The sequence below is a fragment of the Lissotriton helveticus genome, chromosome 8 (assembly GCF_964261635.1).
Source record: "Lissotriton helveticus chromosome 8, aLisHel1.1, whole genome shotgun sequence".
NCBI classification, from domain to species: Eukaryota; Metazoa; Chordata; class Amphibia; order Caudata; family Salamandridae; genus Lissotriton; species Lissotriton helveticus.
In genome coordinates this window covers 1,106,319,007-1,106,345,356 of record NC_136069.1, presented here as the reverse complement: position 1 = coordinate 1,106,345,356, position 26,350 = coordinate 1,106,319,007, and the positions used below count along the sequence as shown (strand labels likewise).

Genomic DNA, 26,350 nt, shown 5'->3' with positions numbered 1-26,350 from the left:
TCGCAAGGTTTAAGTGTAGACTGTGCATTGGTGAATATTGGCAGTTCTGTGTTCAAGGAGGGTATGGCATATGTGGCATTGTCACGAGTTAGGACTTTATCGGGATTGTACTTGATTGAGTGTGATGTCACAAACATTTGTGCGGATCTAGATTGTGTTAAGGAATACAATAGGTTGAGAAGAGAGTATGCGCCACATTTGCCTCAGTATCCTTTGTTTGAGAAACGTGTGGTAGGCCGGAAACGAAGAAATGTGACCAATACTGGGGAGGTTGTAGCAAAAAGACGAAAAGTTGATGAACCTGAAATTATAAGCAGAAACAAAAAGGATTCTGTTGAAGATGTTGTTGGTTTTCAATTTGAAAACAGTTCTGGTGTCAACTGCTATGCTAATGTAGTGGTTAATGTTGTCTTTTCTCTAGAAACTTTAAAAGAACAGATTGTGGTCAATTCGGATCAAAGATTTTGCAGTTTGTTAAATTCTGTGTTAGAGAAATGTAGCACTGATAGAACAAACATAGAAAGTGTGTCTGAAATTCGAAATCTGTTAGACAGATGTTCAGGCCAAACACAATTCTCTCAAAATAGTCAGCAAGATTGTCAGGAGTTTTTAATGTATATGCTTGATGTATTGCATGATGAAGGTGTAGATGTAGATCACCTGTTTGGGCTTTCTTATCAATGGCAGCATGACTGCGAGAACTGTAGGGTATCAGCTACTACTAGTGTAGACTCAGAAAGATTTATATATTTAACTTTGCCAGACAGTAAATCAGTCTCTTTTAATAAGCTAGTAAAAGCAGCTGATCACAACATGGAGTGTAGCCAATGTAAATCTGAAATGATGTCCACTTTATTTATACGAACATATGGCCAGTATGTCATTTTAATGTTCCAACGATGTAGGCCTGATGGAACAAAATTGACAACTTTAATTAAAAATTTTGTGGCTTCACAGTTGTCAATATCAGGAAGGACTTTTGTAACTGTAGCAATTATATATCATGATGGTCCTTCAATAACATCAGGACATTATACAGCTTATTTAAAGTGTAGAAATGGCTGGTCATTCTGCAATGATTCTGTTTTAATTTTCAAAAAAAAATTGCCATATGACCTTAAAAACTCTTACCTGGTGTTTTTAAAACCAAAATTTTAGGGAAAGAATCTCGGGATGTGCTCTGAGGAATTTCAAGAAGTTCTTATGGCTCCTACACTATTTGGCCTTGAGGATAAGTGTAGTACAGAGACATAACTTCTAACCATAAGACTGGACGTCATGGAAAAATAACTGCACTTTGAATGAGTTCAGAAAAACTATTTCTTTTTATAAGCTAATTGAAGCAGCGAATCAAAACATGGAGTAGAGGGAATGTAAGTCTGCAATGCTGTCTACTGTTTTACATTGCTTTGTGATTAAAAGTGATGTAGAGAATTAAATAATTGTACTAGTCATAAAGGTAGTGTAAGTCTGCTTCATAGTAAGCAGTATCAGTGTGATAGGAAATGTAGAACATGATTGAGCAAGAAGGGGAAGATATTACTAGTCCAGGATTGTGTAAATGATCTTCAACATTTTAATTCTGAAAGTTGCGGAAATGCGAAAAGACGGGATTGGCTTACAAGAAATCCAAGAGTTATACATGGCTCTGACACGATTTGGCCTTGTGGAATCGTGTGGTAGAGAGCGAGAAGTCATTTATTGTATGTAACATGTTTTTGAAAACGATGGAAGTTTTCTTTCAGAAAGTGGCGGGTTGAAAGTAATAACAGCACAACAGAGTGTAAGCTGTTCATAGGACATCCTTGGCCGTCATGGAAAGTAAGTTAACTTTAAGGAGTTCTGAATTCTGATTTGTAATGTATGGGTTTTTTAAACACAATCATTTTGATTGTGTTTTTTTTTCCCCGCTGTTATATGATGAATACCTTCAAGTCACTGTTTTAGTGAAATTTGATACATTCTGAGAACAGCAAAAATAAACCATTTAACATGTATAATTAATTCTGTTCTGTTTGCATTTATGATGTACATGTAGAACTGTGTAGGAGGCATGGAGAAGGTGAGGCTTCTGTCAGTGTCAAAGTTGTTGCATACAGTGCTCATATTCTACGTAGTCTTTTATATTTCATTACTTTCACTGTTTCTGACAGATCTAAAAAATTTTTTTTTAAAAGAACAGTAAGTATAAGGGAAGGAAACAGACAGTTATGTTAAAAGAAACACAGCTATAGGGAATAAACTAGGGATACTGTTACCCGCAATCCTCTGCTGATGATGTCACTGAGCATGTCATGAATGATGTAATATGTGACATCATCAGCAGTGGATTACGGGTAATAGTATCTCTAGTTTACTCCCCTATAGCTGTCTTTCTTTTAACATAACTGTCTGTTTCCTTCCCTTATACTTACTGTTCTTTTTTATAAAAAAAATTTTTTGGTTCGCTTCCGGTTCGCGTACCGGGGAGCGAACTGGGAAGCGAACTAAGAGAAATAGAGGTTGGCACAGTTGCAAATATTGTACCAATTTTTTTATAACGGGGAGGTAGTTCTGAAAAGAACTTTTTTTTAAATTGTTTTTGTTGTTTTATATTTTTTTTATTATTTTTCTGAACATTTTTTTTACTTTTTTTGAATTTTTCTGAACAGTTTTATATATTTTTTGTTTTTTTTTCGGAGGGGGCAACGAAAACGATTCATTGTAAAGGGCTCAACAGGAGGAAGAAAACAAAAAAAAGAATTTATTGTTTGGGGAGTTTCGGACAAACATGAGCATGATTGTTAATAGCTCTGTTGATCAGAGTGATGCTACTTTCTGCGTAGCAAATGATTCCACTGCAATGTACGCAGACTTGTTTTACTTCACGAAATCTCGTTTGTATATTTGGCACCATCTCCCTGCCCTCTGGTCCCGTTACTTCCGGTACAACAGATCTTCTGGCCATAATAGGGAGATTATCTAGGTCGTCCTGTTCCTCTTCTTCCTCTTCTTGCTGAATTATAACTTTAGCAGGTGGTCCACTCTTCCTTGGATGTGGTGGAGGTGGTGGGGAAGCACCAGCTGAAGCTAGTAAAGAAGCCATTGCTCACTGGTAACAAAGGGTCTTTCTCTCACAATGATGAAAGTCAGAGTGAGGAAAGAAGGAGGGATTTTCACCATTTGGGAAAAAAAATAGTTCTCAACCAATGAAAAGTGTTCATTTTAGATCATATGACCTAGTCTTACATCATTAGGAAACCGAAAGTGAAATGAACCAATGAAAAGTGTTATTACCAAGTCACATGACCTGCTGTGTTTACGTTACGCGCTTTGCAGGGCCTCCCGGTTTGCTTCCAGAAACCTGTGCTTTGCGACTCGGTAAGCGTACGAGTTCGCTAACGTAGCACGTCATATGACGTATCACGCGACAACGCGAAACGTCATGCGGACGGGAGGCGTCACGATGTTGTTTTCTAACGCGGCAGTTGCGGTAAAGAAACGTTTACCGGCTCGCGGTCTATTTCGCGGCATCAAGGTCAGCTAACGGGAAGCTTCCCGATTCGCGAAGCGGGAACGAAGAAAAAAAAATATTTAAAAAAAAAAATTATTCATAAACATATAAAATATATTTTTGGATTTAAAGAAGAATACATTTTACAGCTACAGATATTAGCTGTTAAAAAACCAATGAAATTCACAGAAAAAACCATAGGTTATAGACCATATATAGTTAGGAATTAGCATTTACAAAACCTTGAAAATTCACTGAAAAAACCATAGGTTATAGACCATATATAGTTAGGAATTAGCATTTAAAAAACCTTATTTTACTCACACAAAACCATTGAAATTCCATATATAGTTAGTTGCACTAACTATATATCGCGCACCCGTAATCCACTGCTGATGATGTCACATATTACATCATTCATGACATGGTCAGTGACATCACTGATGACATCACTGATGACATCTCAAATGACATCACTGATGATATCTCATTTGACATCAATGGTCACATCAATGATGATATCATTAATGTGACAATACAATGCATCTCCTCACACTTTAATATAACCTCTGTTACACCCAGTGTTAAATACAGAGTATAATTTTTGAAACCATTGACACACCAATACTAGTTACTACATACCCACTCACTGATTCCTACGTCTACACACACATTCACTCATTCACCCATACAATCATTCATACATACAATCACTCATCTTTACAACACTATCATATGCACTCATACACCTATACAGACACTCACACTCTGCCACTCATCCATGGAGTTACTCACACACCTAGTCAGTCCTGTAAAGAATCAATCACAGTTCCATTTTCTAATCTACACAGTTAAACATAGAGTACCTTACATTTTAAAACATATACTAACACATACTTACTCTCTTATAGAATCACTGATACAAGTACACATTGATCTGCACAGAGTCACACACCTCCCAGCCAGTCATACACACACTCAGTCTCCCATACAAATACTTGTGCAACCAATCAATAACCCATATAGCTACTTATATAGCTACTGATCAACACATGCAGCAGCTTGCACAACAACAGACATGCTGATGCACACTTTCAGACAGTTTAGTCACTAACCCGTGCATTTAGTAAGACGCATTTAATCACTCACTCATACAGTCAATCACGCACCTACTAAAACCTTCATTGAGACACTTATACATCCACTCATTCTTCAATATGTAAAACATATTTAAACTTTACAGAAACACATAATCACTGGATGTTGTCATCAGTGATGTCATTTGAGATGTCATCAGTGATGTCATCAGTGATGTCACTGACCATGTCATGAATGATGTAATATGTGACATCATCAGCAGTGGATTACGGGTGCGCGATATATAGTTAGTGCAACTAACTATATATGGAATTTCAATGGTTTTGTGTGAGTAAAATAAGGTTTTTTAAATGCTAATTCCTAACTATATATGGTCTATAACCTATGGTTTTTTCAGTGAATATATATATATATATATATATATATATATATATATATGAAAAGCCACAAACTCCGGTATGGAAGGAAGCCGTCTAGCGTGTTCAGGGCACCGGCAGCCCTGTGTACTATCACTCCGCACTCCCCAACTCCAGAAAGGACAACACGGACACCTTACTTGGTTTGCAGTAAATTTAATCGGACTGCAGAATTGTCAATTCACCTGCATTAATAGATATTAGCTGTAATGATGTATATATGCAATGTATACCCCGTCAGTGAATTTAAAAAAAACTAACAATAGCTCCCTGCATTAATACATCATCTGTACTGTTGTAATTGCTGCTTTCTGGAACGATTTTTGATACATTTTCAAATATTTTTTATTTTTTATTTTTGATAAGCTGTACCAATAATTGCATTGTTTATTCTAATGTATTGACATATAAGACACTGTGTGATGTCTCTATTTGACTAGGCTAAAATGGCGGAATCACTTTTTGGTTATTTTCACTAGGGTGTAGTCCGTTTTCTTTATTCACCTAATGACGTATATTTAAATGTGTGTATTTGTTATGCTTCTGTAGCGTGACCAAGCCGAAAGGTGAAACGCGTTGCTGTGCAGTCCGATTAAATTTACTGCAAACCAAGTAAGGTGTCCGTGTTGTCCTTTCTGGAGTTGGGGAGTGCGGAGTGATATATATATATATATATATATATATATATATATATATATATATATATATATATATATATATATATATAATCACAGAAAGGTGATGAAAGAACAAGATAAAGAAATATACATTTTACCTTGTGTGCAGACTTAAAAAGTGATTTAAAATGATGTTGAATAAAAGGTCTAGACTGGTAATAAACAGGGACCCCCTGAGTGCAATCAGATTCCAGGATCAGGGCTCAACAATTAGTAAAGAAATAAAATATCCAGGCAATAACAATATAAGTGGCTGACATTAAAATAATTATACAGGTATAGATATCAAACACAGGAAAAAGAAAAATCTTCTAAAGCAAATAATGTAGTCATACATGAAATGTAATCACATTTGTAAAAAAATGATGGGTACATTCAATCAGATACAGAGTTATAACAAAATATAAATATAATTCAATCAGATACAGAGTTATAACAAAATATAAAAAGAGAATACAATTTTAAATTAAATAGTCTCTAGTATTAAAAGGAAAAGTTAAAAACTTGTGATAATTCCCATAGTTAATTTACAATAGATGTTTTTCTGCCAACGCGTTTCGACGCAGAAAAAGCGTCTTCATCAGGGCAACAGCATTTATCAATGGAGATTTTTCACTTGTTTTTTTCTTTTTTTCTCTTTCTTTCAACAGAAAGGATGGTTTCAAAAGTGTAGGGTGTGAAATACTTTTTTACTCCTTCTCACGTTTAAACCTGACAGAGTCTGGGCCAGATGGTTAGTACATCTGAAAGGATAGTTCAGTTCATTCACAACTTTCCTCGTTTTAAAAGCGTACAACCTGTTTAGAGATCTTGAATACTTTAGCAGTTAAAAAGTAATTGCAGTATCCAACATCGAAGGTGAGTAATCCCGATGTAGATACGATCAGTGCAGCACATGACACGGCGTATACAAGTGCCGGTTATTTATTTGTAATTAACTTTTTCAGTTCTTCATGTAGACTCAATCACCTTCAGATGCGTGATGCGTTTGGGTCTCAACAGAAAAAACGGAGGGAGCCGGACAACAGCACCAAACTTCCGATATATCTGGAAGACCTATTTTCTTGGTCAAGACAAACGTGGTCAAATGGCGGCGATTCTGTCCGTGATTAGTGAAAAGGTCTAGGCCACAAAGTATTCCAGGAGAAACATGTACTATATTTAAATGTTTTCATTTATAAAAAACCTGACGCAGGCGTATTTACCCGGTGCAGAAGATGCTCAAAAGAGACACAAAGTAATACGAGTAGGTGAAGATTACGTAGCCCTTCAGAGAATACAAAGTAATTCATAGAGAACAGAAGACACAAGGTATCCTTATCACTTGCATATTGGAAAGAGAGAATTGAAAATGCCTCCTCAGTAGGGCACAAAAAAGAGTTTGCTACTCGCATAGGGATATCCTGTTCTACCCTTAGAACAGAATCCCTATCACAATTGACGTATGTCACTTAATTTACAAGTTTAAAAGTTGATGTTCTATAACTGGGACATTGTAAATCTGTGGAATTTGTTTTGAATGTACCTATGTTCACTTTTAAGAGAGGTAGGAACCTGAAAGATCATTTAGTGAAGACATCACAGCTTTGTGATTCTAGGTTGAGCATCCAGATATCCCAGTATTTAGGAATGACCATTATACAGGGACACTTTAAATGCGGGTTCTGCAGTGTTTGTGGATTGACATGTGCCACTAAAGTATTTCAAAATGTGAATGTAAATTTCACTTTGACATGCCATACTTACTGTAATTCCCAAAATGTTATATATGCCAATTGGTGTCCTTGTGGCAAGATTTACATCAGGATGATAACCCAACGAATATGATGCAGGATTTTACAACATCTACGTTTTATATGTATTCCGCGCACAAGATGGCTGCCAACAATTTCTGTTTTGGAGTGTTGACAGACAGTGGCAGCCAATCAGCACGAGCTGCATGCTCATTGGCTTTCAACACTTCAAACCAGGAAGTGTTGGCAGCCATCTTGTGCTCGGTAGACCGAGGCACAAGAAATCAGAAAAACAAACGTGTAGAACACAAAAAGGGGGCAGGGTAGAAACACCCTGACCCCCTAGGCCTGCCCAGGTGGTCCCACAAGGACCCCCAAGGCCCCAAAAATGTTTTTTTAAAACCCGGTCTGTTTTTTTTCAAATTACCCCCCGGGGGGACCAAATCGCGGGGGCATAGTGATAAAGAAGTGTGGGGGGCACGGGGGATGGCGGTCCCTGGGGCAGTGTGGAGGGGCCACACTGCCCCAGGGACCGCCATCCTCCGGGGCAAAGCAACGCAGCCCCCTGGCGCATACTGGAGGCTCCTGGTGGGCTAGTTGGCCCCCAGGGACCCCCAGTATGCAAGGGGAATTAGTTACCCCTCTGTAAACGCGCCAGGAGGCTGCGTTGCAGGGAGGTGTAAAAAGGGGCATAGCCTCATTATACCTCTCTGCAATGCAGTCCCCTGTCGCATACTGGAGGTTCCAGGTGGGCTAGTTGGCCCCCAGGGACCCCCAGTATGCAATCGGAATTAGTTTCCCCTCTGCAAACGCGCCAGGGGGCTGCGTTGCAGAGAGGTGCTAAAAGGGGCATAGCCTCATTACACCTCTCTGCAATGCAGCCCCCTGGAGCATACTGGAGGTTCCAGGTGGGCTAGTGGGCCCCAGGGACCTCCAGTATGCAAGGGGAATTAGTTCCCCCTCTGCAAACGCGCCAGGGGGCTGCGTTGCAGAGAGGTGTAAAAAGGGGCATAGCCTCATTACACCTCTCTGCAATGCAGCTCCCTGGCGCATACTGGAGGTTCCAGGTGGGCTAGTTGGCCCCCAGGGACCCCTAGTATGCAAGGGGAATTAATTCCCCCTCTGCAAACGTGCCCGGGGGCTGTGCTGCAGAGAGGTGTAAAAAAGGGTGTGGCCCCATTACACCTCTCTGCAATGCAGCCCCCTGGGGAATACTGGATGTTCCTGGTGGCCTAGTTGGCCCCCAGGGACCCCCAGTATGCAAGGGGAATTAGTTCCCCATCTGTAAACGCGTCAGGGGGCTGCGCTGCAGAAAGGTGTAAAAACATTTTTTTTCAATTTATATTAAAAATATGTAATTTAATTTAAAAAATAAAATATCTAAAAATAAATAATTTAAAATGTAGGAAATCAGTATAAAAAATATAACAGTTAATACACTTAAAGATTATCATTTACAAAACCATTGAAATTCACTGAAAAACCAAAGGTTTCAGCCACGTTATAGTTAGGAATTACCATTTAAAAAACCTTTGAAATTCGCCCGTTATAGTTAGTTGTACCCACTATGACTCGCGCGCCCGCAATCCACTGCTGATGATGTCACATAATACATCATTCATGACATGGTCAGTGACATCACTGATGGCATCACTTATAACATCTCAAATGACATCACTGATGACATCATCCTTGTGAAAGAGTGGCAGACCTCCTCTCAGCGTAATATAACCCTTGATACACACATTCAAAAATAGAAACTAAAATTTTCAAAAAAATAGAGATACCAATTCCAGTTAGAACAATCTACATACACATCCAGTCATTCACGTACAGTTCTATATGGGTACTCATCATATGTACTCATACACCTATACATCCTATTACACACGGACACTCATCTATAAAGTTACTCACACACAAACTCAGAAGAATCCTGTGGCTGCTGTTCTGCCATTTTTATATGAAAAAAGCTGGAACAAAGCAGAGATCCTTCTCTCAGGAAACCAAAAGAGATAGTGAGGGAAGTGGGTGGGGTTTTTCAAGATTCTGGAAAAGAAACTACTATGAACCAATCAAAAGTGTTGTTTTCATGTCACATGACCGTACGTGTACGCAACGTGTGCGCACGCATGCATGCGACCGTCGCATATAAATGACGTTTTACCCAATTTTCGTAAAAGCTTTTAAAAACGTGAAAAGGAGGCAGGGAAGAGACTCCCAGACCCCCTAGGCCTTCTCATGGTGTCCCTGAAGGACCTCGAAGGGCAAACATTTAAAAAAAAATTTTTTTTAAAAATCGCGAGGTACGCGCGCGTTGCTCGCACCCTCGAGGCAGAACTGATTCAAAAACAATAGTGGAGAACGTGTAAAGGGGGCAGGGTAGAGACTCCCTGACCCCCTAGGCCTTCTCAGGGGGTCTCTGGAGAACCCCGAAGGGCATAAAAAACATTTTTTTTTTAAATCACGAGCTGAGCGCACGTTGCGCGCATGTTGAAAAAAAAAGTTTGACAAATTTAACTGTTTATATTTTGATTGAAGATGTAGACTATACAGTTTAGCTTTATCCAAATCATAAAAACTAGCTGTGCCGTTGCATATTACAGGATACAGTCAATGTATTAGAATATACAAAGGCAGTTTGTTGGAAAATAAATATATAAAAAATATAAAAATTGATACAGAAATTAGCATTTTAAAAAACCTTGGAAATTCAATTAAAAAAACATAGGTTTCACATACGTTATATTTAGGAATTAGCACTTAAAAATCTTTGTAAAATCACTGAAAAAAAACAGATTTCACACACGTTATAGTTAGGAATTAGCATTGAAAAAACCTTAGAAATTCACAGAAAAACCATAGGTTTCACACACATCATAATTAGGAATTAGCCTTTAAAAAACCTTGCAAATTCAATGAAAAAAACATGGGTTTCAGGCCTGATATAGGTAGGAATTAGCATTTAAAAAACATTAGAAATTCACTGAAAACACTGTAGATTTTAGGGGTGTTATAGTTAGCTGGACATTTCACTCATACAAAACCATTGAAATTCCTCCGATATAGTTAGTTGTACTAACTATATCTTGCGCGCCCGCATTCCACTGCTGATGATGTCACATATTACCACATTCATGACATGGTCAGTGACATCACTGATGACATCTCAAATAGAGGTGTGTTTTTGGGCAGACTCAGAATTTGCCTTAAAAATGTATTTTCTGTTATAGTAAGGGGGTTCGGTATACTATGGCCCCACAATTCTGCCCCATAAACAGTTCCTCCTCTAGCTTGGACTTTGTAGATTTCTAGGGGGGGGCCTATAACCTGTGATGCACAACTCCTATGGACTTTTAAAATCCCCCCAATAGCCTGAATTAGCTATAAATTAGCTTTATTGATTTGGGGTCCCCACCCCATTTTATCGTTTAACCGCATGCGCGCTAGTGGTTTTCCCGCTGCGCGCTGCGTTTTTATTGATTTGGGGTCCCCACCCCATTTTATCGTTTAACCGCATGCGCGCTAGTGGTTTTCCCGCTGCGCGCTGCGTTTTTTTTAAAAACGCGTTACATGACGAGCTCAGCTCGTCATGAGCGTACGAACATCGTCACTCATGACGAGCTGAGCTCATCATGAGCGCGGAAGGGGTTAAAGTGAGACCCAAATAGTCAAAGATAGGGACCCTTTCCACTGGTCTACCATCCATTCTTGGATGCGGACAATTTGTAGAATTAGCATTGAATACCATATATTTTGTCTTCTTAATGTTTACCACCAAATTCCTTTTTATGCAAAACTGGCTACATTCTTTCAACACACGCTGCATCCCCATTGGTGATTTCAAGAGGAGCAGGGTGTCATCTGCAAAAATTAATGCAGGAAACTTGCAGTGCGCTAGTTTTGGAGAGTCAATATCCTTAACGGCGAGTAAATCTTTAATTAACCCGGCAAGCACACAGCCCTGCCTCACCCCCTTCCCAACAGGGAAGGGAGTTGTTAATTTCCCGTTCTTGCCGAACCTTACTGTAGCAAATGTTCCCTCATGGAGGCATTTAAGCTGGTAACAAAGATATGGAGGAACACCCATGTCCAGCATGATACCCCATAGCTGGTCATCGTCCACCATATCAAACGCTGACTTGAGGTCCACGAAGGTAAGTTACAGGCTCCCACCCTCCAGAACTACATGCTTCCAATAGATCAGTGGTAACCTAAACAACTGATCAATAGTAGATGTTTTACATCTAAAGCCCGCTTGCAAGGGGGATAACACATTAAAATTGGCCATCCATTCCTAGAGTCTACCCAGTACCACTGTAGCAAACATTTTTTGTGTTTCGTCGATAAGGCTAATTGGCCAATAGTTTGCTGGTTCAATGTGAGACCCTTTTTTGTAAATAAGGATTATCTCTGCACCACCCCACGTTGGGGGGGGGGATGTAGCGAGCCTTAAAGAATTGCATTAAATAATGTTAAAAGGTATGGAGCCCCACACTACTTGTTCACTTCTATACAGATCCCCAGGGATTCTATCTAGCCCTGGCGCTTTATTTGGTAGTAATTTGGCTAGAGCGGATAATATCTCACCCATAGTACATGGGGTTTATAGCCCATAAAGGGTCAGTGGATAAACAACACAACGTAATCTCGTTCACACTCGATCCGTTCAATGAGCTTGAATATAAGTCCCTACAATAAAGGCGCCAGGCTTCCTCGACAATATTAGGCGCTATGGTAGTCCTACCTTCAACCTTCCCGGTATGGACTAAATTCCAAAAGCCTCTGTTATCTTTTGAGTACAAAGCATTTTTGATGGCCTGCCATATATATATATATATATATATATATATATATATATATATATGTCACCAAAAGAGAGAACTCCTTCCGGGAGGCTAGGACCCGAGGGGGGTGGCGCATTAGGCCGGCAGAGCACCCGTCATGTAAATCCAACCATACCACATAAACGCGCACTCAGGAACGATGGCCAGGCAAGTATTCGTCCAAGAAAGATTTATTGCTCCATAAATCCAACGTGATGTGTTTCGGCAGTCCTGCAGGAAGACATGGCTTAGCAATTCGGGTTTGACTGTTCCCATGAGGCACAGGGTCAAGACTGATTTGCATATAGCTGTGTCTGAACTGGAGTGGCAAAATGAGCTAAAGAACAATGATGGATTCAACCCAGATCTGTGACTGGGGGTGAGTGTCTGAAAAGTTTCAGCTCTCCGTCCATCATCTCCTTGTGCCCGCTTTGTTCGCCCTATGTTGGCAAGGTAAGCCCATATGTGGGTCCCTTGCTCACTTTGCCACTGGATTCAAGCTGGCCTGGCTGATGAGGGCTGTTAGCCCGAAACCGGTACCAGGATGCTTGTTTCCGGTCCAAGGGAAGACATGGCTTGGCAGTTCGGGCTGGACTGTTCCTGTGAGGCACAGGGTCAAGACTGATTTGCATATAGCTGTATCCGAACTAGGGTGGCAAAGTGAGCTAAAGAATGATGATGGATTCAACCCAGATCTGTGACTGGGGGTGAGTGTCTGAAAAGTTTCAGCACTCTGTCCATCATCTCCTTGTGTTTACTTTGTTCACCCGTTACATATCCCAGGAAAGCCGGGTGCATAGGTCTGAAACCGCTGTTAAACCCAAATTAGGACTTCAGGAAAGTGATGCTGCCGGAAGAGGAGATAGTGTCCGGAGTAACCCAAACGTGGATTCTTGATGAGGAGCACGTGAAAGCAGAGGGTAAAGTGTCTATGTCGCACGGGAGTGACTATGAGACTTGGAAGATGGATGTCCTCCGATGTTGGGTGCTTCAGGAAGGATGACGGTGACCTTGACTCTGCAGCTGCGAGAACCAGGCAACTCTGAGGATGACCAGGACCCGGACATGAGCTGTCCCACAAAGTATGCTGAGTGCTGAGGAGTTGATGTCGGGCGGGAACCCCAACATCCCTTGACAAATGCAACCCATGCAGAAAATCAAGAAGGTGCACTGTTGGGACCAGCAAGGTTCAGGAGACTCACCTCAATCAGGGGGTCAGGGCAGGCCCCAAGAAATCAGGGGAGCCCAAAGAAAACAAAGTTGACCATCAAGTGGACACACAGGCTGGAGGAACTGGAGTCTCGAGAGGAACTCAAGCAGCTCACCAAAAGAAGCAGGTGACGGTGCCCACGAGGTGGTCTGGCTGAAGATCTTGGTGGAAGAAGCTGACGGAGGTTGGGGCTACCTGGAGCCCAATGCACTTGTTGCAGAGTTGCCATATGCACTTGCAAAAGGATGTGGTGCACAGGGGTTCAGTTAATGAAGCCCCCACAAGGGATTCTGACCTCGGACTTGGTGAGAGGGCAGTTTGGGCCGCAGGCGACGTCGATACCCACAACCAGTGTTGTTGAACCCTTCGGAGTCTGCAGAAGCTCAGGATCAGCAGACCGACAGCAGTGTTGAGGTGCCTACGAGTGTACGGGAGTGCCTCCTTCACTCCAAGGGAAATTACTTTGGTTGTCCTTGAAACTTCACAGGCCTTGGAGGTTTCCTGTATGATGCACAGGCACAGACAAGGCAGCAGACTGGAAGGAATACAAAGTCAAACCCAAACGAAGTCCAGCGAAGTCCAGAGTGCCCAGACGGTATAAATGCAGTGGTTTCAGTTCTAAATCCCATCCTACGATGAATCTTTGGACCTACACACAGGTAAGCCCTCAAGTACCCAAAAGAGAGGGTTGGGAAGAATCTGTGGACTCTCCCAGGGGAGGGTCTGACAGGGGGAGGTTACTCCTAGCCCTTTGCCCAGTTTTGCGCCAGAGCTGGACCCAATGGCTCCCAGGACTAGTTTGAACTGGACTATGCACAGGGACACCAAATGCGCCCCTCATGCAGACTTTCAGGTACTGACAAGCACACCCACCCAGCCCTAATACACTAAATCCTGTCTGGAAGTTGGTCACACCTCCATGTGACAGGATGCCTATTGTTCTGCCTTCCCCTGCTCGACTTTGGCTCAGCAGCAGGAGGGCAGAAATGTGTCTCTGGTAGGCAGCAGCCATTTTGTGCTGTCCGGGACTAGAAGGCTGGTACCGGGGACAAAAAGAGACTAACAGAGGGCTTTCCCAATGCTTGGAATCATATCTCCAACACCATTTATGGTGTGAGGGTATGATTCTAAAATTTTTGATACCAAACATCATGGGATTCAGTGCAGCCGTTTTCGAGATGGTCACCGTGCGGTCACGCAATGCCCCTCTATATAGTATATTGCTGCTTCACTGACAACTGAGGGGAATGGACTCCGTAGGCTGCAGGGGTGTCCTGCTCATGCAGGGGCACCCTCTCACTTAGAACTGAGCACCCTGCCCTCAAGATTGTAAAGACTTGTTAGAGGGGAGACTTATATGTTTTACATGCAGTGACCCTTAAATATAGTAAACCTATATCTTTCATAAGTAGTGCATGCACCAACTTATACAGGCTGCAATGGCAGGCCTGTAGTTCCATTTTGAATGGCCCCTCATGGGTGGCATAATACATGCTGCAGCCCATGTGAGACCTCTGGGGTACATATGCGAAGGGTACCATATACTAGGGACTGACAATGGTACCCCTGTCTCGAATCTGGGGTGTATAGAACACAACAGTTTAAGGAGAAAGCAGCTAGACTGGGGTCCTGATTAGCAGGATCCCAGTCAGACAAGTCAAAAACAGCATCACATCAAGCAAAAAATAGGGGTAACCATAAGAAGCAGATCCTACTTTCCTACAACATGAATAGTTGTTCATAATATTTGTACTTTTGAAGAATAGTGTATTTTATCAAAATCATTATTACAGTTGTAGAGTAAGGCAATGTCATATTGAAGAGGCATCATGACAGCTAAAAGAGTTATTTCCCAGTGTAACGTCATTGTAACATGCAATCTTTTTCTAATGCAAATGTGTGCATATGGATTTTTTTTCATTCTATTATCCTCATTTATGCATTCATTTCAACTATTGTCTAAGTCCAATGGTACAACATGCTGTTGATTCTATATCCCTAACTGAAGTTCTCACTTGTAAGCCATCCAGTTATATCACAAATAATTGTTTCACGTAAATTACCTTATACCATTTAACACTGTAGTTTCTGTTTTTGTTTTGGTCCATTCCACATGCGACTATAGCCGACTGTCCAATTCTGGCATATTGTTCAAATAGGCAAATGGGTGTGAAACATTGATCCTTGATTGCTTCAAGTATTTCCAAAGATTTTTGGGTGTCTGAGGCATTGTGCAAATTATTTCTGTGGAATATAAAGTAAATTAGGTTCTGCAAGCATTAAAAAGAACACCTTTTACAAGAGTTAGTATTAGTAGTAGTAATGATATATAATATTAAATTAATTAAAATAACTGCAATCCCCAAATTGAAGAACCTAATTTCATGTTTAATCATATCATTTTAAATAGCTACACACAGATTGTTCACGAAGAATTTTATTTTATTTGCATGCAGGGTGCGAAACGTAAACACTGGTTCAAGCTTTAAAATATAGTGTTTTTCAGCATATCGTCCTACATTACTTTTTATATAGACCCATACTGCTGACATGATGCCAAAAACATTATTAATAAAATCTGTAGTTTTAAAATCAGGTATGCATATTGGCACTTAACTGATGATATTTAAAAATGTAGCAGGCTTCTGGCATTATCCCCATCTTTAATCAAGGCTTTTAAAGCATCACTACACTTGGTAACCCATTAGGTAATATTCTGTGTTTTATGAGCATTTGTCTCACCACCCTTTCCTCTTGTCAACGCCATATAAAATGCAAAAATGTTTCCTTGCTGTAGTCTGCAGTTTTGATTATCAATGGGTTTATTACCCCATGCTGCCCTAAATTGTATCAGCAGAAACAGCATGAAATGTATTCAGATAATGCCCTGCCAACATCATTCATTTAATGGCTCTTCGAAGAAATACTGGACTTTAACGGTGTTTACAGGAATATAATATCAAGTCCGCATGTCTATAATATTTATATTTGTGAAAATCTGCACCGTGACTGGAAAGCACCAGCTGGGACTTTATTGTTTCCTTAAAAAAGACTTTTGATGGATTATTCTCCCAAGTGAATTCCATGTTCAAGTCCTCGAAGACCTGATCTAAGGGGCCAATCACGAGGGAGGGCGGATCGCCCCCGGAGGGCTGACGGTGGTCACCGCTGCCCCGGCGGGGGGAATATGCCCGCCATCGTCACTACAAAGACCCCCTGCCATATCATGATGGCTGGGGGGTCCGCGGTGGATAGAAAGACCGTCCGCCGCTTTTCCACCGGTCGATGAACCGACCGGCGGTAAAAGGGTTTTAATATGGTGCTGGTGTCTAGAAGACAGCCCATCCATATTACGATGCAGACCGTGATCAGCCTTTCCATGGCTGAATTGCCGCCATGGAGAGTCTGGCAGTTCCTGCTGTTGGGAACCCGTTGCGGGCCCCCAGGGTGTTAGGAGGGTGTACATGGGGGGTACCTATGGTACCCCCATGCTTTTACATTTACAATGTGGCAGGCACCGCGCAGTGCCTGTCATGTTGTGCACGTAAAACACAACCTGTATATTTTACATTGCGGTGGGTGCTGCTTGCAGCACCGCCCCAATATAAAATATACAGGACGCGCCCGCCACACTGGCAGGCGCCGCATAATTGATATGGTGCAACCGCCGCAACTATTGCGGGCGGTCCCTGTAGCAGCTGCGATGGCGGGCAGACATTGTGATTGGCCCCTAAGTACTTAGTCCAAATGTTCCTGTTTTTCCAGCTCCACTGAATTACTTGAATTAATGCGGCTTTCAAAGACCCATGTTCTGAGTTTCTGATTAGCTAAAGATATTTCAGAAAAGCTGTATTACCTGCTCATTCATGCTTGCGCAGTCCAAATTCCAAACCAATTTGTGACTTGTAGGTGCTCTGGGGTAAATGGAAAATTCTCCAAAGATCTTACACTGTAATTAATCCAAAGAGGGTTAAAAAAAGAGTGCTGCAAAGACTTCTTGGGCCATAGGTTAGCAGTGCTATACTGAGATGGCCAGTAGTTTGGCATACAGTATACATAGTGCAGTGAGTATGGCCAAGTCTTTTGATTTTTGAAATTGACAGGTGAACATCTGACTGTTAACCTGACTCCCAAATGTTTATAGAGAAACATTGCTCGTGGAGAGAACCATGGTTCAAGCCTTATTAGCTTCATTGTTCTGTTTGCCAAAGACTATGATCTAAGTTGCCAACTAATTTGTCCCCAGATTATCAGCAATACTGTAGATATGTAGGGGCATATTTATGAGAGACTTGCTCCATGCTTGCACCATGCAATGTGTTACATGATTGACGCAATCCTCCAAGTCAGATTTATGAAGCCACACAAACCTACTTCGATTGGTTTGAAATGTTTTTTAAAATCTGGATTAAGGCAACGTAAGGCAAGTCGCTCCTTTGCCTTACTCTGTGAAAGGGAGGCATTTCACAGGTGTTGCGATTGGTGTTCCATCACAACTCTCATGGTTTTGATGCATTCCCAGATTTACATGGACTTTGTGCCCCTTCCTGCACAAAACAAATTCAGCCTACAACACAGACACCATTGCGCCATTGTGCAAGGGTGCCAGCATTGGCACTAGGCTGTTAAAACTTCACCAGTGCAGAGAGAAAGGACAGGAGACGTTGTTTTGGATAAATACCGCGCAGTCCTGCAATTTCCCTGTGATGCAGAGCAGTGCATCAAGGTGAGTTGCTGCATTGCCCTGTGCCACAAATGTCATGAATATGGACTGTGATTCATTTATGAGTCTCTGATGACCCACATGATTTGATCTAAGATCACTAAGACATCTACATATTGCAGGATGTATATCCTTTGGTGAGAAATTATTGGTAGATAGGACCTGGCCCTGGAGATGACAGAGCCAATGTCAGCCATACTTAAGTTGAATGATGATGGGGATAGTACACACCCTTGCTAAGACCTCTATTTTTGTTTATGCGTTTTGAGAATCTGGATCCATTGCCAACTTTGATTCTTAACCTTGAATAGAGGGGAATAACTGCCATCAACAGTACTGCAGGAAGGCCCCAGTGTAAAAACTATTTCCATAAAATATAACAACCCATCCTATAAATTGTGGTGGTATATTGAATAAAGCATTAAAACAAAGGGGGTCTGTTTTGTTGTTAGTTATGTGTTATCCTTGTCTAGAACCTCTACACTGTTTTCCATTGGGGGGCTATGAATGTCATCCAACCGACTAATATGCTGCCAAAAATTACTTCCTTGGACTTAAAAAAATATTCACACATAGCCACTGATGTTTAAAGTAGGTTCTTATTTCCAACCATAGCATTCTCTTATACATTTGTTTTAGATGCAATAACTTACATAGATTGCTGAGTTGGTGCTATTTTTGTTGTGTTGTCTTTGTCCAGACCTAAGATCTTTACCTATTGATTTTAATGGGAAATTATACCACCCATTATTGCAAGTACAGACACAGTGTGTGGTTCCATGGTGGATAATGTATGTGGCAAGGATGTCAGTTAAGGAACTGATGACGTGTAGCCCCTAAAGAGTAGGTTGGGTCAGAGAAGTCAGCAAGACTGTCTATTAACTATAGGTAGATTTTGGAGAGTCATCATTCTTGAAAATGTTCAAGATTCACAATACTCCATCTTATCCGTTTCCTTTCGTATAGACCTTCCATATTTCCGATAAGGTCCACATTTTCTGCCCAGCAAACGTATATAAATATATGTAAATAGTCACAATCGGAATGTGATCATTTTAAATTCTTTGAAGGATGGAAAAATCAATGCAAATTAAAAATTAAGATTGTGGGCTAAACTTGTAAAAGACTGCCCATCTACCATGTGAACAGTGTGTATGCTCTCCGGACAAAGCAAATGTTTACCTTCGGTTAGAGGAGAGACACAAAGGGACTTGAGCAATCAGCTGTGCAGGGTCCATTTAGATGTTGCCTCTGGATAATTACACCCTTACATTAATTTGTCACTTTAACATCAAAGGAAGGGTTTGTTTATATGTGTCCTTTTATTATTCCTGACTTCTAAAAAGTGTACCATAGACTCTGGCACACCATGTGGCTAACTCACAAAAGATTTTGCTGCAAACTACACTTGTGTACAAAAATTGGTGAATGGAATGCTTTAATTAATTTCAGCCACTGGTTATTACTCAAGCTGCATCCAAGTCCAAGGTTATTTTATACACCATGCCACCTCAGTTTTGACCCAGCTATATGCAAATCAGTATTGACCCAGCTGCAATGGGAAAAGTCCAGCCCGAACTGCCAAGCCAGGTCCTTCCTGACCAGAACACAAGCAACCAAGGACCGGTTTTGCCCTGGTTGGAGCTCTTCATTGAGGTATAACTTGGTTTCAGTGGCACAGTGAGCCTAAGACCCATGTCTGGGCATACCCAGTGCACTTGGGTTGCCGAATGCAAAAACAACAAGGTGATGGATGGAATGTTCAAATTAATCTCAGCCGCTGGCCATCACTCATGCCGGCATCCCAATCCATCATTTTTTGTCCACCAAGTCACCTTAGTTTGGACACAGCCATATGCAAATCAGTCTCGACCATACTCCCAATGGGATTTGTCCAGCCCGAGGTGGGTTAGAATAATTCAATCATTCCATCCATCACTTTTTGTATACTTTAGTATGTCACTCCAAGTGGAACGGGTATGTCCAGAAGTGGATCCCATGCACACTGTCTCACTGGAACCAAGCCATACCCAGTTGATGAGCCCATAACAGTAAAGCCAGTCCTGGGTTACTTACGTTCCAGTTCAGGGAAGATCATGCTTGTCAGTTCAGGCTGTACTGTTCCCATTGGAGCAGGGTCAGGAGTAGTTAGCCTATAGCTGGGTCCAAACTGAGGTGGCAAATAACCATGTACTAGTATGTAGCCCCAAGTAATTACCAGTGGCTGCGATTAATTCAAGAATCCCATCTATCACCTTTTGTATACTTTAGTATGTCATCGTAGGTGGGATGGATATGCCCAGACGGGGGTCCGGTGCACAGTGTGTCAGTGGAACCAAGCTATACCCATTTGACGAGCCCAGAATAAGGGCGAAACCAGTCCCGGTTTCCTTGTGTTCCTGTTCAGGAAGGACCTTGCTTGGCAGTTATAGCTGGACTGTTCCGATTGGAGCAGGGCCAAAACTGTTTTACTGATAGCTGGGCCTAAACTGAGGTAGCATGGTGTGCAACAAAAGATGGACTGGATTGCAGCCTGAATAATTAACAGTTGTTGAGATTAATTCAAGCATTCCCTCCATCATTTTTTGGGCAAAGTCAATGGTTGAGCCTGCTATGATCGAGACTGTAGCAATCAGTACAGGGTGGACCGAGACGGACAACAACCCTGTGACAAGTAAGACTCAAAGGACTTGGGGGCAACAACATAAGTCTTTTACTTACCTGATCAGAACGGAGACCAAGTCAGAGATCACACTATAAAGAGAAACGCAACTGCAACAGTCAGTGAACCAACGTCGGATTGGCAACGTGGGCACTCGGGCAATGACTGATGGGCCAGTGTCCAAGCTCCTACTGTGGTTTCTGCGTTGTTCGATGCCGCCAGCTTCCCAGTGTGTGCCTGAGTGGCCTTTCTGGTGGTAGATGGGCATCCATTACCTCCCTTTCATCAACGCCAGAGGTGTCACTCCCTTTCTCTTGCTGGGCCGACCCATTAATATATGCATATCGAGTGGGAACAGGGAGCCTAAGCAAAAGTGGCCTCACGTGTTTTCTGGTGTGTCTCACCAGTGTACACAAATCCTTGCATTTTTTCTAATACCCCCCCCCCCTTTTTTATATGGCAATATGCAAATGTGGGCCACTTATCTTTAGTGTGCCCGGGACGATTTTTAATTCCAATCCAATCCTGCAGTGAACTGAATTTGGAATGGAACAGAAAGCCAGAATGGAAAGAATAACCAGAATACAGGGTCAAGAAAGTTCAATGGAAGGAAACCAAACAATACGAGCGAACAGGAGACAGAGGCTAAAGACATTACAAAACTGAAGGACTACATGGCTGAAGATACTACACTCGCACCGAGAACAATAAAAATGGCAAGGAGTCAGGAAGAAAACCAGAAAAAGGAGTTATAAACAGGCTTCAGAAATATAAAACACAAATACTGGGATCAAGAGCAGGCTGTACACAAAAGGTACTGAGACTTGTAATGCCCTGTTGGCACAGGTAAACTTGAACTACGTTTCATGACCAAGATTTCAAGAATGTACCCAACAAGCACTGGAACAAGTAATACCCTGCTGGTACATTTAATACAAACAGGAATTCCGAACAAGGTCAGAACAGTATTTCAGAATAAGGAAGAAAAGGGAGCCACTGGCAACTTAGGGCCCAATTCACAAAGGTAAACTGAGACGAAAGTCTAACTTTATGACTTTCAGTATTCACAAAGGGCATTTGCGACTAGTAAAGTTAGACCTTTGTCTCAGTATAACTTAAGTTTTATTCTTAAATTAAACTGAAACTAGACTGTGGTGCTTAAGAAAATTGAAATAAAAGTGCAAATAATTTCTTTGGACAGGGTTTTTTCTCACAAGGGCAGCCAGATTACATATAAAGAAAACTAGAAAAAAATAATATGCATTTGCTTTGTAACTGTAAATATCACCTGATGGTCAATCTCCAGTTTATTTTGCGAAATGCTTAGTATAAGACTATGGGGTAGATGTATCAAGCTTCCATTTTGCGATTTCTAAATAGCGATTTTTAAGGAATCGCTATTTAGAAAAATGGGATGTATCTAAAAAATCGCTATTTTTTAGCGATTTCTTAATCTTCCTTATTTGCGTATTCGCAATTTGCGAATTCGCAAATAAGGAATAATTTCCCATTCATTCCTATGGGCCAGGAGGCCCATAGGAATGATTGTGAAATTAATCTCAATTTGCGATTCGCAATTTGCTAATCACAAATTGAGAATAATTTCAAGGGTGCAGGGGTGTCTCAAGGACACCCTGCTGCACCCCTGAAATGTACATGTGTGTGCATATGGCGCACATACATGCCCTATAAAGAATTCGCAAATTACCATCAACTACAAGTTGGTGGTAATTTGCAATTTCTTAACCAAAATTCGCAATTCAAAAATGCTACATACATAGCATTTAAGGAATCGCAAAATTGCGATTCCTTAAATGCTATGGCAAAATAAGGAATCGCAAATTTTTGCTATTCCTTAATTTACGAATTTTTGATGCATGCCAAAACATGCAAATAGACCGTTTGCGATTCGCAAAAGGATTAATACATCTAGACCTATGTCTTGTAAAATTGCTGATTTTTTTGTATAATACCCATGTATATTCACCTAAAGAGATTTACATAAAATATAAGGGTAGGGAAAATCTTTCAAATGGATAATCCACTGGAGCTACAGAAGTGTGTGCATTGAAAGTAAATAGCTAAAATAAACAAACATTTGCAATGCAATAAATCTAGCATTTACGAAATATTAAGCTATTGGCATTGTAAATGACAATTACATTTATTTTTCTGTTTTCAAAAGCAACACATAGATAAAAGGTTTGTTATTTACAATGCCAATAGCTCAAACTATCGACAATTTGAGACCTAGTGCATTGCAAATGCTGGTTGGCAGTAACTGTCAAGCATGAATGAAAACTAAAAATGAAGGTGTCGGTTTCATTTGCATGAGCCATTATTCTTTAGGGCATGCTCAGAGACAGTTTTAGAAACATTCATCACAGGAACATGACCAGAAAAAGTCCTTCTCACAACAATGATACACTAATCCCTAGGACAGCTCAGACACTGCACCTAAATGTCGGGAGCACGTTGTATATTAATAAAGATGCAGCACACAAATGAATGCTCACTCTGCACGTGAAAGTGCGTCTGCCTTTAAGGTGGTGCAGTGGCTCAGCTCAGTCAGCAGAAACTGGTGGCTTCACGCAGAACTCGCAGACAGCTGCTGCCAGAGCATGCTAAAATCACAAACATTGGGCTCTAACTCTGTTTACTGGATGTATGACGTTACAACGCATACTTTTACAACGCCTACCTTTACATCGCAAGTTTTACAACGCATACCATTACGCCGCATAATGCTTTTGGGCGCTGGGTAGTGAATAGTTTAATTTACTATTCCAACTCCGTCCCCGTGGATAGTAGGGAAGGTGTTGGATAGTACATTAAACCTATTCCCTATCCTAGAGCGCCCCCCAGCGCTATGCGTTGTAATGGTTTGCGTTGTAAACGTTGCGTTGTAATGGTAGTTTGTTGTAAAAGTTTCGTTGTAAAGGCTGTATACCCTGTTTACTTGCTAAATGACGCAGCAAGAGAGAGTTGTCAGATGTAAGGCAGGTGCTGTCTAAGCTCTCCAGTGATTGGCGGCTCATGTCTTAGCCCTTGCTGGTATTTCAATGTAGAACTCTCGATAGGCGCCTCATGGATGTTAGAGGGTAGACACCAGGGAGACCTGTGCATGCCAATCTTCGAATCAGCTTTCGAAGACAAACGGTAGCAATCATCTCTGCCTGAAAGCGAGCATGTCACAGCAAGAAACTGCTGTGTAAGGAGTCCTGCTGAAAGACTTCAGACAGCTCCTCCACAGTAACCACTCTCACAAGCGCTATGCACACGGCGGCTTGAAAGTTAGGAATTCACCACCACAAAATAGAACTGGAAGAGATATCATAGGGCAGTAATGTTTATTTCTTAACACACAACAGGGAGCGTGAAGGAGATATTTTACAGTACTCACCGAAAGGGCAGGAGCACGGTCTGCACAGTTATTGAACTGGTAGTTATTCACATGTGGTGATGTTTTGAATACTGGTAGGAAAGTGTTTTCTCAGTAGGACAGCAGGTATTGGGATGGCCAAAACTAGCATTACTAATGCATCGGGTTCGCCTGTGATGAATAAGGAGCTATTTTCATCAATCACATTGGGACAAAGGAAAGAGCTCCCTGACATGGAACATGGGAGTGGAGAGGATGTGGCAGAGCGGCCAATGCTCCTGTATCGTAGAGCTGGGGATCCCGGTTCGAGTCTCAGCACCATTACATCCTGTGATTCTGGGCAAATCCCTATCTGGCACATGCATTAACAATGCCAATTGCGATTCCTTATTAGCGAAAAATAAGGATTCGCTAATAAGGAATATCAAAAGGCTTTGCATGTAGAAATCGCTTAAAAAATAGCGATTTCGAAACATTCCTTAATTGCGACTCGCAAATTGCTAGTGCAATTAAGGAATACCTCCCAATTCATTCCTATGGGCATAGAGGCCCATAGGAATGAATGGGAAGACATTCGCAATTTGCGATTCTCAATTAGAGATTCACAAATTGAGAATGCAATTTCAATGGCGCAAGGGTGTCAAAAGCACCCCTGAAATCTGCATATGAGTACATCTTGCACACACACATGCCCCAAGGGCATGTGTGTTTAAAATGGAAGTTTGAAAAATGCACTTTAGTGCATTCTTTAAAGTTTTTGCAAATTACCATGAAGTTCAACTTCATGGTAATTTTCTCCCCCTATTAGCGAATTCGCTAATTTTTTTTACCTGAATGCATTGCATTTAAGGAATCTCAATCTGAGATTCCTTAAATCCAATCGCAATTTAAGTAATCGCAATTTAGAGATTACTTTAATCGCGATTTATGCATTTGGGATGATGCATCCCAAATGCAAAAATACCAGTCGCAAAGGGGCAGATTCTGAGAATCTGCCCATTTGTGACCGTTTTTTGCGTTGATGCATGTGGGCCTGAATCTGTCCACGTGATAGATTGCTACATAAATATGCTGCAAGAGTAACGAGACCAAAGGCATTGGAAAGAACCATTGTCCTGGCTGCTTGAAAAGCGAAAGCAGGCATGGCGCACTGAATGTAAGCAAAGCACGTCTGTCGTGCCTGCGGAAAGAGAAACTCAATAAAGAAAATAGTGCTTACAGACTAAACAAGACATACTGTGCAATAACCTAAGAAAAAGGGCCAGTTGCCATGGGAGGTTACAAATAAAGACAAGGCCGTACTAAGGAGGGAATAACAAGCCTATTTACAAATCAGAAGACAGCATTTATGAAGTATAATGACACAAGTCAATGACAAATATGGGCGGAGAGTGGGCAGAGCTTCTATTCCATACTCCACTACTACAAGTCTCGCACGGCAGCGCATGCACGCTGACTCTAGGCTCAACCTAAAAAGAGAGGGAGGATGAGGAGAGTACTTGCAGCTGGTCAGTACATTTTTTTAAATAATAAAAAGGTTCATACCAGTTTTATAAGGCCACTACATATACGCGCTTTTGCCCCACATCCTGCTCCCAGGATGCTTGTTTCCGGTCCAGGGAGGACCTGGCTTGGCAGTTCGGTCTGGACTGTTCCCATGAGATACAGGGTCAAGACTGATTTGCATATGGCTGGGTCCAATCTGGGGTGGCGTAGGGGGCACAAAAACTATGGATTTAACCCAGGTCTCTTGACTGGGGGAGAATGTTTGAATAATTCAGCATTCCGTCCATCATTTGTTGCAGTTACACTTTTTGCCCCACATCTGGCATTCTAATTTAATTTACTATGTTCATGGCTCCATGGACATTGCAAACAGAAAAGAGGCAAGGAATTGCGATGTATGCCACGACCAAAGGCATATGTGTAAAGTTGATATAATTCTTTTATTTTGTCAGGTCACCCTCCTCAGCAGGGCAACCTAACAAAAAATGAACCCACCAAAACTCAACTTCAAAAATACAGAAGAACATTTCAACGGTCTAATCACCCTAAAATGATTTATTGAAAATATACTCACTCAAAACTCACTGTGAGCAAATATATCCATGCTCACAATGGCAGAACAGT

The 26,350-nt window shown here is 41.3% G+C and overlaps 1 protein-coding gene across 1 annotated transcript in view; it reads right to left on the bottom strand.

Annotated features, from left to right (window-relative positions):
• The window catches only part of LOC144773855 (interleukin-18 receptor 1-like), a 275,348-nt gene that overhangs the window by 166,388 nt on the left and 82,610 nt on the right, over positions 1 to 26,350 (bottom strand). The window contains exon 3 of the mRNA XM_078658943.1: positions 15,517 to 15,697. Within this exon, the coding sequence (XP_078515069.1) occupies positions 15,517 to 15,697 (181 nt within the window). The remainder of the gene's footprint in view (positions 1 to 15,516; positions 15,698 to 26,350) is intronic.